An 18,091-nucleotide genomic window follows, 5' to 3' on the forward strand; every position below is an offset into this window, starting at 1 on the left:
TCAGTGGAGACAAACCTGTACAATGCCCCTTAGAGCAGCTAGATAGGCACTCGCCCGCCTACAAGAATTTGCCGAGCACCTGCCAAACAGTTACAAGGAAAGAAACACCTCTCTATATAGTGAGATAGAACAATCTCCAAATTATATTATTAGGGGTAAAGCAAAGAGTATGATAATTTATGTAGTAGAGTTCCATTTTTATAAAAGAAAAACATATGCACATGTATATGTGCATATATGTGCATGTGGTTATTTATATTCCAATGTGTATAGAATATCTCCAAACGATACACAGAAGCTGGTGCCAGTGGTTGTCTCTAGAGAGTAGAAGGTGGCTGAGGAATTCAGTGAGTGAAGAAGTTCTTATATTATAAATTCTTTGGTTCCTTTGAACATTGTTATTATGCATATGTATTACATATTCCCAAAAAATGAAAAAATCTCCATAAATATTCACACAACATAGCAATTTTATTTGTAGATAAGTTGCCTGCTGAAGCCCTCACACATGTATGTACAAGAGGGAAAAAAATACAACATTGTTTATAAGGGTGAAAAGGTAGAAACAACCAAAATCGTCATCAATAGGGGAGTGAGTATGTAAAATATGGACTAGCATATAACATGCCACAGTTAGACAGAAAAACATGTAGACCTAGCAGAGAATAGCACAGACCAGTTAAAGGAAATGAACTGGATTAACTTCCCATCTGTGTATCACGACTCAAAAACACATGGAGCAGAAAAAGAACATAACATAGGATGTATGTTTAACATATAATTTGAGTAAAAAATTTAAGGACACACTAAGTAAAGGTATAAAAATGGACTAGAAGGATACCAAACTCACAGTGTAATTTACCTCTGTGGAGAGCAAGGTTGGGGTGGGGTGGAGAGTTTCACCCATAGCTGTAATATTTTATTTCTTAAAAATAATGACAAATAAATAAAAAAGCCAGGCATGGTGGCTAACTACTGTAATCCCAGCACATTGGGAGGCTGAGGCAGGAGAATTTCTTGAGGCCAGGAGTTAGAGACCAGCCTGGACAACATAGTAAGACCCCTCTCTCCAGACCCCTCTCTAGAGACCCCTTCTCTAAAAAAAGAAAGAAAGAAAAATTAGCCAGGCTTGATGCACATGCCTGTAGTCCCAGCTACTTGGGAGGCTGAGGTGGAAGAATCCCTAGAGCCCAGGAGTTCAAGGCTGCAATGAGCTATGATGTTGCCACCCTACTCCAGCCTGAGTGACAGAGTGAAATACCATCTCAGAAAAAAAAAGAGGAAGTAAATATGACAAAATATTAAATGTTTGAATTCGGAGTGATAGGAATACAGATGTTTGTGATTTTATTCTTTGTGGTTTTTTCTGTACTTTAAATATTTCTACAAATTTCCATAAAACTACATATATTCAGCCAAGGTCCTCCAGATAGATCCTTTACTTTCTTTAAAGACAAATTCTAGATAATCAGCATTAATATTATTGGTAAGAATTTCTCTAAAGAATTTTGTGTTAGAAGTTTTGAAACATTAAGAAATTCTGGTTGTGATTCAGGTTTCATACTGCAGATGATGAAACAGGATGGAGCCATCGTCAGGGAGAATGCTGGGACGTTTGAGGCTTGTTGCAGCATGACTCCTGTACACACCCATCTGTTCCTCCCCCAGCCTCTCTTTCTTCCAGATTCCACTTAGCATATCTATTGAGAAAGCAAGACTTGCTTTGGGCATAGTCATTTTCCTCGTGCCTCTTTGCTCTTTATGGAACATGAAACATTCTATAGGCGGAGCTCTATAAAAACCCATGTCTCCACCCTACATGATCACTTCGGTTCCGGCATCCTGCCCAGCAAAGAAGCCTTCTGCCAAAATGATACCTGGAGGCTTAAGTGATGCCAAGCCTGCCACTGCAGAAATCCAGGAGATTGCTGATAAGGTGAGTTGACTCAGGGAAGAGTTTGATACAAAAATCTTGATTCATGCGTTGTCCTCAGGGTGAGAGTGTGAGTGAACATGAGAACCAGAACATTGGGAAGTGTGTGGTCTTGTGCAGCCTTCATTACAACTAAAATGGAATGTTGAGCTTTTCAGATGAAACTTCAAATAATCCCAACACTCTGAGAGTGGTGTTGAGCATTTGCCTTCTCTGGGCTTCATTTTCTCCATGTGCAAAAGACAAATTTCTATTGAGTCATTTTTTAAGCTCTTACAGGGTATGAATCTAGGATTATTAAATCAGTTTATGATGAAATTATTCTAATCTCACCAAGTGAAGCCAACATGTAATTAAAGTCTCAGGTTGTTAACAATTTGATGAAGTAGATTTGGAATGAGTTGCAGGGAGTTTTTTAAAATAAGTTGAATGAAGAACAATATTGTAAAGGAACTTACAAACTTCCTATATATTTGTGTAAATAGTGTTGTAGTATTTTCGTAGTCAGAGGGTGATTAAACTAGTAGAAAAGAAAAGTTGGATACTTTATGGTGATTCTAAAATGTTATAGACACCCAAATTATTTATCCCAGGGAAAAACAGAACTCAATGTTTTTAGCAAGTTGATACATTTCCTAAGTACTGTTTGATTAGCTATCTCCTATATAGTAAAACTTTATTTGCATATTTTATGAAAGGAAAATGCATACCAATTACTGCTTTAGGTTTGTAATTTGTTGCCTTATTGTTTTGTACCATTTCTCCTTGTTTTTTCTCTCTGAAATGTCATTCTATCTCACTGTTTGGCAAGCAAGATCAGATATTTGTGTGGTTTAAGAGATGGGATCATCTATGTCCAGGAAACTCTCTAAGGAGCCAGAGGCCTGGAATTCTACCACTCATTCTTTGGGACTAAATATTTCTCATTCAAGAGATCTTTAAAAATAAATACCATAGAGCTTTTTTTCCTTCAAGAAAATGATATTAAGTAATTAATGCCTTTATTTGAATCTCCTAATCAAATCAGCATTCTCAAACTTGAATGTGAACATGAATCACCTGCAGGTCTTGGTGAACTGCAGATTCTGATTCAGGAGGTCTGGGGTGGGCCTGATATTCTCCACTTTGTCAACAGAAAAGAACCCAAACCCTGTAAAATAATTTAAAGAAGTATATTCTGATCCGAATATGTGTGATCATGGTCCAGAGAGCCACACTCAAGAAGCCTGTTCAACTGGTCTTGCCATGGTTGGGTTACAGTTTGGTTTTACACATTTCAGGGAAACAGGAATTACATTTAAACTCAGGAATGAATACATGGAAGGCATACATTGGTTTTGCCCAAAAAAGAAGGATATCTCAAAGCAAGGGATTACAAGTTACAGTAGTTTTAAAGATTCTTTGATTTGTGATTAGTTAAAGAAATTAAGCTTTGTCTCAAGGTTTGGAATGTTTTCAGTTAAGTTAAGGAAGTCTGTTAATCAGAGACAAGCCACTGGACATATAACCAAACTGAAGTGATCTGTTAATTAAAATGATGACCTGAGGGGGTGATTTAAGCTTTGTCTTGCATAGCCTTAAGCCTGCTAATGAGTTACAAATTATCTCTCCAGGAAGGGAAGGGGGCATGATGAGGCATATCTGACCTCTCTTCTCATGGCCAGCAACTCAGCTTTAGGGGATCTGGGGTCCCCTTGGCCTATAAGACTTCCATTCAGTCTTCTGGAGTGCTTAGTATTTTATTGTAGTTCACAATTTCTACCAGGCTCACAGGCGACGCTGCTGTTGTACAAGACTCACTTGCCAACAGGACCAGGGATATATGGCATCCTACACAGCCTATGGGAGATGGGGCTCTAAAACTCAGGGTGCCCAAATAAAACTTCTCAATTTCATTTGTAAAATGAAGACAACACCTCTAGCCCTGCCAATCTCAGATCTGTAAGGCCTAGGTAGGATAATGTGCAATAAAAATGATATGAAAATGAAAAAGAAATATGCAGTTGAGGCATCACTGTTGTTTACTTCAAACTTTTGACTGAAATCATTTCTGGCCCTTTACAGGAACAGAGCTGTAGGAGGATAGGGAACAGCAGAGATTTGGAACAGAAAGGGTACAGAAAATTTTAATGACTTTCTAAAAAGCCTGGTTAGCAAGAATAATAATTTTTTTAAATAGGAAGGTGCTGGAAGTCCTTGCATTGTTAACAACACCTGTCTGTAAGCCACATAAAATTAATTTGAAAGTGTGTTTCTAGCTGCTTCCCTCAGGCTCCACCTCTGCCAGAGAAGGAGCATGAGAGACAGTATCAACAACAGCTACCTCACCCCAGGAAGGTGTTTTGCAGTTTTAAAAGCCTGCCCTCCAATCCAAACTCACATTCCATCTTCATAACCTCTGGGGAGGGCAGGGAAACCATCATGTCCATTGGTCAGATGATGAAACTAAAATTCAAAGAGGTTAAGAGTCACCTGCTCAAGAAGTGAGCTCACCCTAGATCTTTTCCACACGGTGGCAGAACATGGAGAAGCTCTGTGAGGTGAGAGAAACACGCTGAGGGGAGAGGGTACAGGAAACGTGTCTTCTCTGTGCACACACCAGCCTCACATTTCAATCAATATGGAAGTGAATACCAATGAGTCATTTCATGGTAGGTGCATTTCCTAGATATTCTGTTAGGTGTCTAGCCTAAATATTGTAGAAGCTGCATAAGGGCTGTGAGATACAGCCCCTGCCCTCAAGGAGTTTGCAGTGTAGGGGAAGTCAAGATAGCTGGAATATCCTATTAACTACTTTTGCACAGTCATAGGTTTTAGACCATAAAAGACATTAGAGAATGCTTGTCAAACATCCTACTTTCAGGTGAATAATTAGTGTAGTAGTTTTGTTCCTCAGGTGTTGAACTCTTCATTATATCTTATCTGCCCTCTCTTGCAAGAGAGAGCCTTAGGGGACAATTCCCAGGCAAGTAATGGAAGGTACAGGAATAGTCAGGAGACTCTTTATAGTTTAGGAAGCACTTTCCCATTTATTGTATTCCCATTTATTTTCCTACAAAGAAGCCCAAGAGGCAGGTATCCTTATAACCACCCTATTGGTGGGGAACTTGAATCAACTCCAAGATTATAGAATTAGTTAGGTCTCCATGCAGTGGTAGGCAAATGGGCAGGTGCTGGGAAACACAACCCAAGTGCAATTTGGGGAGGTTCAGGGAAGATCTCTACTACCCGTCATTTACTTCATAGTTTTATTCCTTTGATTTTTGAATATATTTCTATTTTTTAAAATCATCTGTTAAAATGCAGTATTCTTAAAGGAGCTAAAGTTAATCAACTTTCTCTGTCCTTATCCAAGAGCTTCTTAGCGAAATGCCAGGTGAAGGAAGAATCCCATTGGGGAAAGGGGAAAGTGTCAAAGAAAAGTCATAGCTGGTGTCCAAGGAATTTGACATCAAAGTAAAGAGGGAAGTTAGATGAGCTCAGAAAGAAAAGAATGGGAAACAAAGGGTTTGGGGATCAAGAAAATTTGAACATTTTTGAAGACAGAGGAAAAGAGCTTTCCCATCCTGAGGATAGCAGAGATTGAATGGGTCATTGTGGTGTCGTGTATTAAAGGATGCCAAGGATGCTTGGGTCCAGAGTACACGTGTATGTTGCCTCCTCTTCCAAGATTCTTTGTATTAGTTAAGGGTCATCGCTATACCCATCTTTTCTGTTGTGGGAGACAAGTTGTCAGGATGGAAAACATCGATTATGTGGACAGCACTGTGGGAAGGGTGGAGGGGATGTGAAATGGTTCCTGCCCTCAGGGAAACTTGCACAACAGACAGGAGGTAAGGGAGAGGCATAAAGAAATACAGAGCCATGCGCAGCCTCCCTGGAACCTGTAACATGTGCAATGGAGACTCAGATAAATGCATGGCCCCCACAGCAAAAGCCTCTGGATCATTATGACTGATGTTTTATCTTATGTCATATGTAAATAAACATTAGATGACAATTCTAAGTATGTTTATATGATGGAAAGTAATGTTATTTAATAATTATTTTTAGGCTGAGCATGGTGGCTCACACCTGAAATTCTAACACTCTGGTAGGCCAAGGTGGGCAGATAGCTGGAGGTCAGGAGTTCGAAACCAGCCTGAGCAAGAGCAAGAAAATAGAAAGAAATTAATTGGCCAACTAAAAATATACAGAGAAAATTAGCCAGGCATGGTGGTGCATGCCTGTGGTCCCATCTCTACTAGAAAATAGAAAGAAATTAATTGGCCAACTAAATATATACAGAGAAAATTAGCCGGGCATGGTGGTGCATGCCTGTGGTCCCAGCCACTTGGGAGGCTGAGGCAGAAGGATCACTTGAACCCAGGAGATAGAGGTTGCCATAAGCTAGGCTGACTCCACGGCACTCTAGCCTGGGCAAGAGAGTGACACTCCAACTCAATAATAATAATTATTATTATTATTATTTTTTAGAAATAAGGGCCATAATCATACATGCAGTGTGCACACACACCACTTAATCATAAACCTGATTGCTGAAACCATTCCTGACAAACACAGAACACACTTTTTGTCAGCCAGGACACCAGGCGAATACCTCATTGCATGCCATCCTGGGCACGCCCTGCAGTTCAGCATGTCATGGCTCTCATTCATCCCATCCACAAATTCCTGTTCCCCTCTCTGTCCACAGCGTCCTCCTTGGTCACTCTCCTGCTGCCACACACCCAGAGAACCTTCCATTCAGCCACACCAGGGTCCTCCAGGCACTCGCCTCCCCCCTTCATCAGAACATGCCCGGCCCACTCGGTGTCTCATGCAGCCTGGACCCCAGGCTGGGCGGTTTCCTACACTCCTCCACCCCTATTTCCATGACCTGGGAGTTCCTGGCATGCCAGGCCTGAGGTCACTCCCACTGCACCACTTCCTGCTTGGCATCTGCTCCAGAATCAAAGCACTTGCTCAAGGAAGGGCAGAACCCCAGAAACCTCACCCAGTTCAAATCTAGGAATTCATGCCCAACAACTGCAGCAGGACCCTGGTGCCAGGACATCCTTTCAGTCACATTTGCTGGTCATTGCCTAGAAACCCCATGGAGGCTGCTCAGTCCCTCCATCCCCGTGGTCCCTCCAGCAGGTGTCTCAGCTCCTGCCCTACTTAGAGGACTGCAGGCAGCTGGTGAGAAATGCCCCAGTGTCCCTCTCCCCCACTGGCTCTCCATCCTCCCTCCAGTCTTAGGCTCTGTCTCCTTTCTTCAGCCAGCCCTTCCTCTCTGAGCCAGGTGACTTCATTTCTTGCATCCTGGGTGCCTTGCCCCATATTTCCTCCTCCCTTCAAAACATAGATGACAAATTTCCACAAGTCACATCTTACCAGTCCTGTTGTCCTTTCATGCTACTACCCAGACTCTCCTTCTGTACTCTGTAAAATGGCCCCAGATATAATCTATCCATGTTGCCACTAGTATCCTTCCATCCATTCTCTCCTAAATTATGCACTGTCCAATGGGTTCTGTAGAATGATCACACATTAGGGGAAACGCCTGGGTGTTGAGTGCCTCGTGGCTCCAATGCTCAGATCTCAGAGAACTACCGACTCACCAACATTTGTGCTCCTAGCAATCAGAAAAGCTTGAAAGGCTAAATGTATTTACCAGGTGTTCCTCCCTGGTAGCCTCCTCTCCTGGCTGGGGACCTATCAGGAAACCACCTCTGTTCCTTCCATCACCACTGCCACCACCATGCACGGCAGGCTGACAGAGGCAGAGTCCAACTGCATTCAGTGCAAGGTCTGTCTGTCTACCCCCTGGGCTCCTGACTGTGACTCCCAGCTGAACTTCATCCTCCTGGTACCCATCCTGGGAGGTCTTTCAGCACCAAGCACCTTCTGAAACCAAGCTGCCTTCACTGACCAGCTCCCCTACTCGGCCCCTGCTCCCCAGCTCCAACCTCATCACCCAGGTCCAAAGTATCCAACACTAAACCACACAAATCTGCTTTCCTGGAAAGGGGGAGGGAGGCTGCAGGTTGCAAGGCAGTGAGCCAGAAATCAAGGTACACAATCACACAGGTGCCAGGGTATTTCAGAAGACAAACCAGATATTTGAAATCAACTGTCTCATGGAGAATTCTGGATTTGTGGACTGCACAGATACAGTGGAAAGGTTACAGATCTGGGTCTATTTCTAGAACGGATAGAAATAAAAACTTATGATACATGATAAAAAATGAAACTTGACCAAAAGACTGAAAACACAAGGAACACAGATCATATTCTTATGTTACTAGGCAAGAACTTTAAAATAACTATGATTAATAATTTTTCACCCTTGAGCAGTCATGTTCTTATAGCCTCAGTTTTCTGATTTGTAAAATGAGGTTTACATAGATACTTTTGTCAGGTGGTGGTGGCTCACACCTGTAATCCCAGCACTCTGGGAGTCCGAGGGAGGAGGAAAGGGGGGGATCGGTTCAGCTCAAGAGTTCAAGACCAGTCTGAGCAAGAGGGAGACCCCGTCTCTACTATCGTGTGCCTGTAGTCCCAGATACTGAGGAGGCTGAGGCAGAAGGATCCCTTGAGTCCAGGAGTTTGAGGTTGTTGTGAGCTATGATGACACCACTACACGCCACCCTACAACAGGGCAAGACTCTGTCTCAACAACGACATAACAGAATACTTTTGGGCTTAGTGTAGAGATTAACTCTTTGCAACTCAGCTCCCAATTTGACTAGTAGCCAGTGCTGGCAACTCCTCATTTGGAAGCACAAAAGACTTAGGACAGGGGACCCTAAGACAGTAAGCCCTTTCCTCGTCTTCTCTCTGTACCCTTGTCCACCTTCTACTCTCTCCTGCGCCCTGCCTCTTCCCATTTCTGTTTTTTTCTCAGTATTTGTCTCCTCACTGTCTCCACTTTGGAGCTTCATTTTCCTTCTCAACAAATGAATCACATTTCCCCCATCTGTTCTGAAGGTTATAGGAGAAATTGATGGTGTCTGCAGTGTCTGGCCCCTCAAAAGTAATCTGAGGACTCCTAGTTTGCAAATGTCTATTTCTTTAAAAACAGTTTTGGTATCCAAACTAAGGCATCAACCAAAAAGGATTCAAACTTCTGCCCTCTGATGGGAAGGACCAGGTGGCCCCAGGAGGCCTGACTGACGTTGTGTGTGCACAGAGTGCTTTAGTGAAGGCCACGGAGGCAAATTCCCTGTAAACAAGTTATATTCAACACACAGAGTTATTTCCTTTTCCAACCAAGACTGAAGGTGGGCCACAAACCCACAGATAAAAGACAACAGGAGATAGGCAGACAACACCACAGAGATACCAACAATATTTTGGAAGATGGAAAACAGGTGAACAATGGAAAATGACTGAGCGGTCTAGACAGAATCTAAGCCCCTAGAGGGAGGGGAAAGTCCAAGCCAGAAGCAGGCAGATTCATGTTGCAGAACCTCACAATGGCTCGGGCATTAGCAACATAAGAAACTTGAAGAGTCAGCATGGGGCCAAAACCGAGAGGTTTGACGGGAGATCCATATGAGAAACAACCGGACCTTCCCCTCCCTCTCCTCCAACCTAGAAGACAAGCTATTACCCTGGTAGAAGACAGGAGCTTTACTCTTAGCAGAAATTGAGGCAGAGGGATCATAGGAGACTCTAGCATCCGAGGCCCAGCTGAGGGTAGCAATGAAGGACCAATACTGAAAACCAGCGGATTCAGTAAAAGTTTACTCAGTGCATTTGGGACCCTCTAGCTCCTTTCTCATGCTTGGTTCAGGAAAGCTGGCATCTAAGCATGTATCTCCCTGTGGTAGACAGAATGATGGCCCACCAAAGATGTCCACATCCTAATCCCTGGAACCTGTGACTATGTGACCTTCCATGGCAAAAGGGACTTTGCGGGTGTGATTAGGTTAAGGATTTTGAGATGGGGAGGTTATCTTAGATTAGCCAGGGTGCCCAGTGCAATCACAGGCTCATTATAAGAACTGTACACAAATACTGTACTCTTGTTGGTAAATTACTTTGCATAGGAGTCTGGGTTTACAATTCTGAAATTGTTTTATGCATATGCTAGAATTGAACAAATATGTAAATACATTGAGAATAATGAGAACCAGACTTCTTTCTCAGTGTTTGAGAAAGGAGTTACAGATAAGGAAAGGGGCAAAGCTAAATGAATCCTATGGTGTTGGATTATACACACATACACACACATATAATGTATATACATAATATATTATTTGTACACACACAAATGTGTGCACACAAATGTTTGCACTTATATATATGCGTGTGTGCACTACATATACAGATCAATAAAGATATGTGTGTGAGTGAGTATACTTATGTACATTTTATAGCTCATTGTACTGAGTGGGCCCAGAGGCAATGACATCTAGTAACAATGAGAATATACAGTGTCAAAATCTTGGGTCTTAAATACCATTCTCCAATAAAAGGAGCCAGGGCCATTTTCTTTGAGAAATGATTGGTTCCAGGGGGAGGCAGGGAAAAGTCAAGATAAGCCTGCAATATCTTTTAGTTGCTCAAAAAATGGTGGAAGCATGTTGAAAGGACACAGGTATCAGTGAAGAGACTCCCAATGGCCAAATCTAGAACAACTTGAGCAACAAAATAAGTAGTAATGAATTATAATCCATAGAATAAAAGAAATATACATGAGTCATATTAATAGAAAATAAGTAATTGAATAGGACTCCATGGTGTACATATACAACAATTTATTAATCCACTCATGTATTGACAGGCACTTGGGTTGCTTCCACATCTTTGCAATGGTGAATTGTGTTGCTATAAACATTTGAGTGCAGATGTCTTTTTTATATAGTGACTTTTGTTCTTTTGGGTAGATGCCCAGTAATGAGATTGCTGGATCAAATGGTAGGTTTATCTGTATCTCTTTACAGTATCTCCATATTGCTTTCCACGGAGGTTGTACTAGTTGGCAGTCTCACCAGCAATGTAGGAGTGTTCCTACCTTTCTGCATCCATGCCAACTTTATAAAGAAGCTTTGGGACTTTTTGATAAAGGCCATTCTCACTGGAGATAAGTGATGTCCCATGGTGGTTTTGATTTGCAGTTCCCTGATGATTAGAGATATTGAGCATCTTTTCATATGTTTATTGGCCATTATTCTGTCTTCTTTTGAAAAGTTTCTGTTCATGTCCTTAGCCCACTTTTTGATAGGGTTGTTTGATTTTTTCTTGCTGATTTTCCTGTGTTCTAAATAGATTCTAGTTATCAGCCCCTTAGCAGATGTGTGGCATGGGAAAATTTTCTCCTGTATTTTCATGGATAGAGCTGGAACCCATTCTACTAAGTGAAGTATCCCAAGAATGGAAAAATAAGCACCGCATATACTCACCAGCAAATTGGTTCACTGATCAACAACTAAGTGGACATATAGGAATAACATTTATTGGGCATTGGGCAGGTCGGGGGGTGGGAGGAGAGTATAGGTATATATATACATAATGAGTTCAATGTGCAGCATCTGGGGGATGGACAGGCTTGAAGCTCTGACTTGAGGGGTGAGCAAGGGCAATGTACATAACCTTAACATTTGTACCCCCACAATATGCTGAAATTAAAAAAAAGAAAGAAAATAAGTAATTGAATAAATAAATAGGAGGGAGAGAGAATTGCTCATCCTTACAGTAGAATTCCAGTTAATAAATGTACAAGGAATGATAGAAATGGAAAAGTCACCACTTGGCAATCCCCACAGTAATAATTGTTGTCGACAAGAAACATGAATGGATGCTGAAATTGGTGGATGAAAGTACGAAGAGAAACAGGACAGCTGCATAGTCAGACAGTGTCTCCTCACAAGATATTTATTATTATAATTGCAAAGAGGAAAACTAGTAACTTTATAGTGGAGAAACTTGGCAGACATCCTAACTAAGTGATTGACATCACTAGTAAAGAAACAGGGAAGGTAGCTCCTGATGGGATGCACTAGAGCATGTTATTCTTGTTCTGTCCTTACAAAAATGTAAACTATTGACATAAGAGAAGATCAAACAATCCCAAGTTGAGTAACAGCCTACAACTTATAAGATTAGTATTTTTCAAAATTATCAAGGTGGTGAATGACAAAGACAGACCTACAAATTAACCCAGATTGGAGGAGACTAAGGAGAGAGAGCAACTAAGTGCAATGTAGAATTCTGGATGACATCCAGGAGCAGAATTCTAGGGACGATTGGCAGAATTCTAATAAGGTCAATCAACCACTTAATATTATACCATGTTAATTTCCTGGTTTGGTTACAGTTATGTAAGATGGCAACATTAGGGGGAACTGTGAATTATATGAGAGAATTTAGTGTACTATTTTTGCAACTTTTAAGTCTAAAATTATTTCTAAATAATTTTTTAAAAAATCAAATAGTAATTATTGCTCTCCTGTTTTTATCAATGAAAGACACAGATAACTATTAGCTTTACAACTCAATACCATATTTCATTACCATACCAAGTTAATGTATAATAAATTCAGCCTAGAGCAACAAAATTGAACATTTTAACCCCTGTAATCTTACTCAAGATAGGTGCTTCCTGTTGCAATACTAAAAACAACTCACAGATTTAATTCCCATCTTTGAGGACTTTTAGGAGCATGAGGTTCCCAGATTGGTAAATCACATATATGGAGTCCAATATGGCTTTGATAATTTGTTTTCTCTTTTCTTTTCTGAAGGTTAAACCACAACTTGAAGAAAAAACAAATGAGACTTATGAAGAATTTGAAGCTGTAGAGTATAAAACTCAAGTAGTTGCTGGAATAAATTACTACATTAAGGTTAGAGTTCAACATCCACCTTAGCACTAAATAATATTATATTTCTCAATTTACATAAATGCTTACTATTTCCCCTACCATATAATTTGTTTTTCTGGTTGTCCTAAATTAAGATGCTCAGATGATACCTTCCAAGTGGTAGACTTTCAAATTTGGCACATGATGTTATACCATTTTTTCCTTGTGAATTGAGAACACTTTTTACTATTGATTCTTAATTTCCAGGGATTGTATGGGGAAAGATTTCATAACAGTTCAGGGCATGCTTCGTTTGTGGCCATGGCTATAAAGAGGTAGGATAATATTTCATCTGCCTGAAGGCAGAGGGTGAGACCAGCTGGTATCTTGAAGTATAGTCCACCTCAAAGCTGAATGATTCTATAAGTCTAAATTAAGTGGTTTTAAGAAATGACTTGAATCATAAGCTGGGAAAATAATGTAAACTATTTTTGCCCTTTAAATAAACATTTTGATTAATATAATTTAAAGGATTATTTTTGCAACGTGAATTAGTAGCTTCAATTTGTGGCACTCTCGACATAGTTTAAAGCAGTGGAAAACTTAAAATATTTTAAAAGTTAATTTGATAGCTATGTGAAAAAAATTAAATGATGCACTGATCCACTTCTAACTGAAATTATTGAGAGAGAACCAGTTAAAGGCAACTGTGGATATTTGGGAGCCATTTGCATCCTTCTGTATTAAGAAGATGATAATTCTGATTTTAAAAATAACAAATATTCAAGTACATTTACTTAATCTTTACTTAATCATTTGGCCAGGGCCCAGTGTGGTTTATTTCTCTTTAATAAATAGTTTACTAAAAATGTATACTTTTAAAAATATGTTTAAAGCAGAAAAATAAAATAAGCGAATCTAGCCAGCTCAGCATAGGAAGGTCACAATACTGGGCTGTGTGGGTGGAGCTGCCCAGCCCTGCCAAATCGGAGCCCTTAGTGTGTAGGCCAGGCCTGGGCAGACACGTGAATGAGACCCTGCTGGATCCTTAGACAGCAACGGCATTGCTTCCTCCGTTCTCAACCTGCTTTCCTCAGGGGCAGAAAAGAAAGATTTCTAGTAAAAAATGGCTTTGTTCAAAGATAGGAAATAGTCCATCAAAATTGGGATCATCATTATGGTAATTTATGGTTAATCCAAGCACATATTGACCAGCTCACACATTTCTTTAAAAGCTTTTCAGAAAACTGTCTCAAAAATTTCTTCTTGAAAATTTCTTCCCTTGCCCACACTTTTGCCCTCTCTTAACCTCAGTTCTGTCTTTCTCTTTTGTCTCAATCTTTCCATCTTTCTGCTATGGAATTTCTCCTACTGGCCTACAGCCACTGACCCCAGTTCCCTCCTTCAGTCTGGGTGTGGATCCCTTTGCGCTGGGCCCCTCTCTTGATGTAAGGTCTTGCTGGCAGTGTGACCGTCTCTGTGTATGTCAGGTACCTCGCAAGAAGCAGGATGGTAGAAGGGAAGGACTGGAGGCTTCCATGTCAGACCAGCCTGGGTTCAAACCCTCGTTGGACTTGTTCTCCCAGTCAGAACCTGTGTGACTGAAGCTCCCTCCTCATCCTCTCTGAGCCTTCATTTCCTCCTCTGCACAGTGGGGCTAATAACCTACTTTGTAGAGTACTGTGAGGTTTACATACACAAGCTAGAAATTTCCTGAGGATTTACAATGTGCCAGTCACTATTCGAACAGCTGGACATTATCTGACGTAATCCTCACAACAAATATATGAAGTAAGTACAATCACTTCTCTTGTGTGACTGATGAGAAAATTGAGCCCCGACTGGTAAAGTAACTAACAAAGGTCACAAAACTATAAGAGCAGAGCCAGGATTGGAACCCAGGTAGTCTGATGCTTACCTACTGGCCATGCTGCCTCTAGTAATGTTGGCAGAGATTGATGCCCTGTTCCAAGGACAAAGAAAGTGCTTTTAAAATGTTACGCTGTAGAGTGAAAAGAGCATAGATGTTGGAGCCCAACACATCTGGGTTTAAGTATTGGCTCTGCCACTTACTAGCTGAGAGATTTGTGGAAAACTACTTAATCTCTCTTAACATTCTTCCACATCTGTAAAATGGACATGGTTCTGCCTTTTTTCAGGCCTAAAATAATAAGTAAATATAATCATGTATATGAGATACTCATCATAGTGTCTGGCTCATAGTGAACATTTGACAAATGGCAATTGTAAGGATAGGAAGTGACATCAGAACACAATAAACATTATTATATAAGACAAAGCTTTTATTGCTTTAACCAAGAAGAAAAGTAAAAATTCTTACCATGAGTTTACTGGTCCCAGATTCCTGTCCAAACTACTTTTTCAAACTTCATACCACTTAGCAAGACTTCTTAGCAAGACCCTGTAATTTAGAAGAGGAGCTGTCTGTTCCCTGGGCCTTGCTCAGTCCTATCAGTGGGCATTTATAAAATGGGTTCTAATAAATGTGTGGGCATCATGCATCCCAAATTTCCTAGGGCAATTCTGATCTTCTCCCATGTCAAACTGCATGGCAAATAAGGTGCCATACTTTGGGAGTAGAAATATAGGCTAAAAATATAGGCTGTCACTTGTTTTGTTGCTCTGTGAAACTTTGAAAATAAAATACAATTCTGGACTTCATTTCTGACTTCAAGATTATAACTTAAAGAATAAGAAAATAAAACTAGAGCCTATGCTCATTGCCATGCTATTGGCCCGCCCTTTCTCTCATAAAATAAGGTGGTGGGTTTATGGAAGCAAAGAGTATAAGAACGGTGGGTGGTCTAGCAATGCTGGTTCCCAAGGGAGTACTGCACTGTCTTTATGGGCTTGAATGTCTTTCACTTGATGGAGGACCCTCTGAGTGAATCTTTTTCTTTTTCTTTTTTTAAATACCCTTTAGGTACGAGTATGTGAAAATTGTTATATGCACTTGAAAGTATTCAAAAGTCTTCCTGGACAAGGTCAGGGTTTGGAACTTTCTGGTTACCAGACTGACAAAACCAAGGAGGATGAGCTGACCGGCTTTTAGCAGCATGTTCCCAAAGTGTTCTGCTTCCTTCCACCAGCTACTGAACAATGAGCCTTTCTAGTAAATATAACCAAAAATAAAGAAGCACTCCTTTTCAAATAAATTATTTCTCATTTATTGTATTAAATAGAACTTACCCTTTTTTTCCTCAAAGTCAGTGTTATTGCTTTGCATTATAAATTCTAAATAAATCAATGTCAACTGGAAAATGGATTAAAATTAGGCCTAATGCAACTGGCTAAAAGATACTGCCACCTCCACCACAGGCAGGCTGAATCATGGACTATCAGTTAACCAATCTCCTTGTTCCCTGTGGTTGCTGAGACCCCCACCATTCCATCTCTACCCTCACAATTTAAAATTAAATCAAGTAGTTTACAAAATATATTTTTATTTTGAAATAATTTTAAACTTACAGAAAAGTTGCAATAAAACCCCACTTTTTTTTCTTGGAAATGTGAGAGTAAGTTACCTACTATGATGCCCCATCACCAACTAATACTTTAGTGTGCGTTTCCTACAAACCAGGATACTCCGCTGCATAACTGAAATATAGCCATTAAAATAAGAAAATTAACATTAATACACTTCTAGCCTCTCATCCCCAGATATCACTCAAATTTCCCTAGTTGTCCCAATAATGTTTATTCCAAATGATCTAAGCCAGGTGAGGGGGCATGCACCTAGCTACTAGGGAAGCAGAGGTGGGGGAATATCCTGAGGCCAAGAGTTCGAGGCTGCAGTGAGCTATGATCTCACCTGTGAATGCCACTGCACTCCAGCCTGGGCAAGATAGCAAGATCCCATATTCTTAAAAAAAAAAAAAAAAGATCCAGTCCAAAACTGTGTGCTGTATTTAATTGCCATTTTCCTCTTGTTTAACACCTTTACTGAGATATAAATACATACCATACAATTTGTTCATTTAAAGTGTATAATTAGTTTTTAATGTATTCACAAATGTGTCCAAACACTACCACAGTCAATTCTAGAACATTTTCATCACCTTGAAAAGAAACCCATACCTTTTAGCTATTGCTTCCCCATCTTCCTCCATACCCCCAGTCCCAAGCAAAGACTAATTTACCTTCTGTCTAGATTTGCCTAGTCTAGACATTTCACATATATGGAATTATATAATGTGTGTTTTTTTGTAACTGGCTTCTTTCACTTAGCCAAATGTTTTTAAGGTTTATCCGTATTGAAGCATGTATCAGTATTTTATTCTAATTTATGACCAAATATACCATTTTACGTACTTTGTTTATCCATTCATCCGTTGATAGGTATTTGAGTTGCCTTCACCTATTGATTATTATAAATACTGCTTACTGTAAACATTTATGTACAAGTTTTTGTGTGCACATATATTTTCATTTCTCTTGGGTATACACCTAGGAGTGAAATTCTGGTTCATATGGTAACTAACTTTATGTATAAATTGAGCAATTTACAGACTGTTTTCCTAAGTAGCCTTGTTGTTTTACATTCCCACCAACAGTGTATAAGGGTTCTGATTTCTCCACATCATCACCAATACCTGTTATTATCTGATTTTTAGAGGCTAGCCATCCTGGTGGGTGTGAAATAATAACTCATGTGGTTTTTATTTGTATTTCCCACAGGCCTAATGATGTTGAGCATCTTTGTATGACATGACAAGCCATTTCTATACCTTCCATGGAGAAATGTCTATTCAGATCATTTGCCCATTTTTAAATTTTGTTATTTGTCTTCTTACTATTCAGTTCTAAGAGTTCTTTGCATATTGTCTTGATCTGCTCTCTGTTGCTTACAACAGAATACCAAAAACTGGGTAATTTATAAAGAAAAGGAATTTATTTCTTACAGTTATGGAGGCTGAGAAGTCCAAGGCCAAGGGGCCACATCTGGTGGGGGCCTTCTTGCTGGTGGGGGCTCTCTGCAGAGTCCTGAGGCAGCACAAGGCACCACAGGGTGAAGGGGCTTAGCCTGCCCACTCAGGTCTGGTCTCTCTTCCCCTTCTTATAAAGTCACCAGTCCCACGTCCACAATTTCCCATTAATCCATCAATCTATGAGGGATTAATCCCTGCCCTCATGAGCCAACCACCTCTTAAAGGCCCCACCTCTCAATATTGTCACAATGGGGACTCAATAAGAGTCCAAAACTCAATTAGAGTTTTGGAGGGGACAAATATTCAAACTATAGCATATATTCTAGATACAAGTCCCTTATCAGTTATATGGCTTGTAAATATTTTCTCTCATTTTGTGGTTATCTTTTCACTTTCTTGATGGTATCCTTTGAAGC

At 40.2% G+C, this 18,091-nt stretch overlaps 1 protein-coding gene across 1 annotated transcript; it reads left to right on the plus strand.

Annotated features, from left to right (window-relative positions):
• The first annotated feature begins 1,655 nt into the window (after positions 1 to 1,655).
• On the plus strand, positions 1,656 to 15,902 carry CSTA (cystatin A). Its single transcript, XM_012780501.3, has 3 exons — positions 1,656 to 1,936; positions 12,667 to 12,768; positions 15,671 to 15,902. Exons 1-3 carry the CDS (start codon positions 1,805 to 1,807, stop codon positions 15,797 to 15,799), a joined length of 363 nt encoding a protein of 120 aa, XP_012635955.1. The 5' UTR covers positions 1,656 to 1,804; the 3' UTR covers positions 15,800 to 15,902.
• The last annotated feature ends 2,189 nt before the right edge of the window (positions 15,903 to 18,091 follow it).

Source organism: Microcebus murinus, chromosome 1, assembly GCF_040939455.1.
Source record: "Microcebus murinus isolate Inina chromosome 1, M.murinus_Inina_mat1.0, whole genome shotgun sequence".
NCBI classification, from domain to species: domain Eukaryota; kingdom Metazoa; phylum Chordata; class Mammalia; order Primates; family Cheirogaleidae; genus Microcebus; species Microcebus murinus.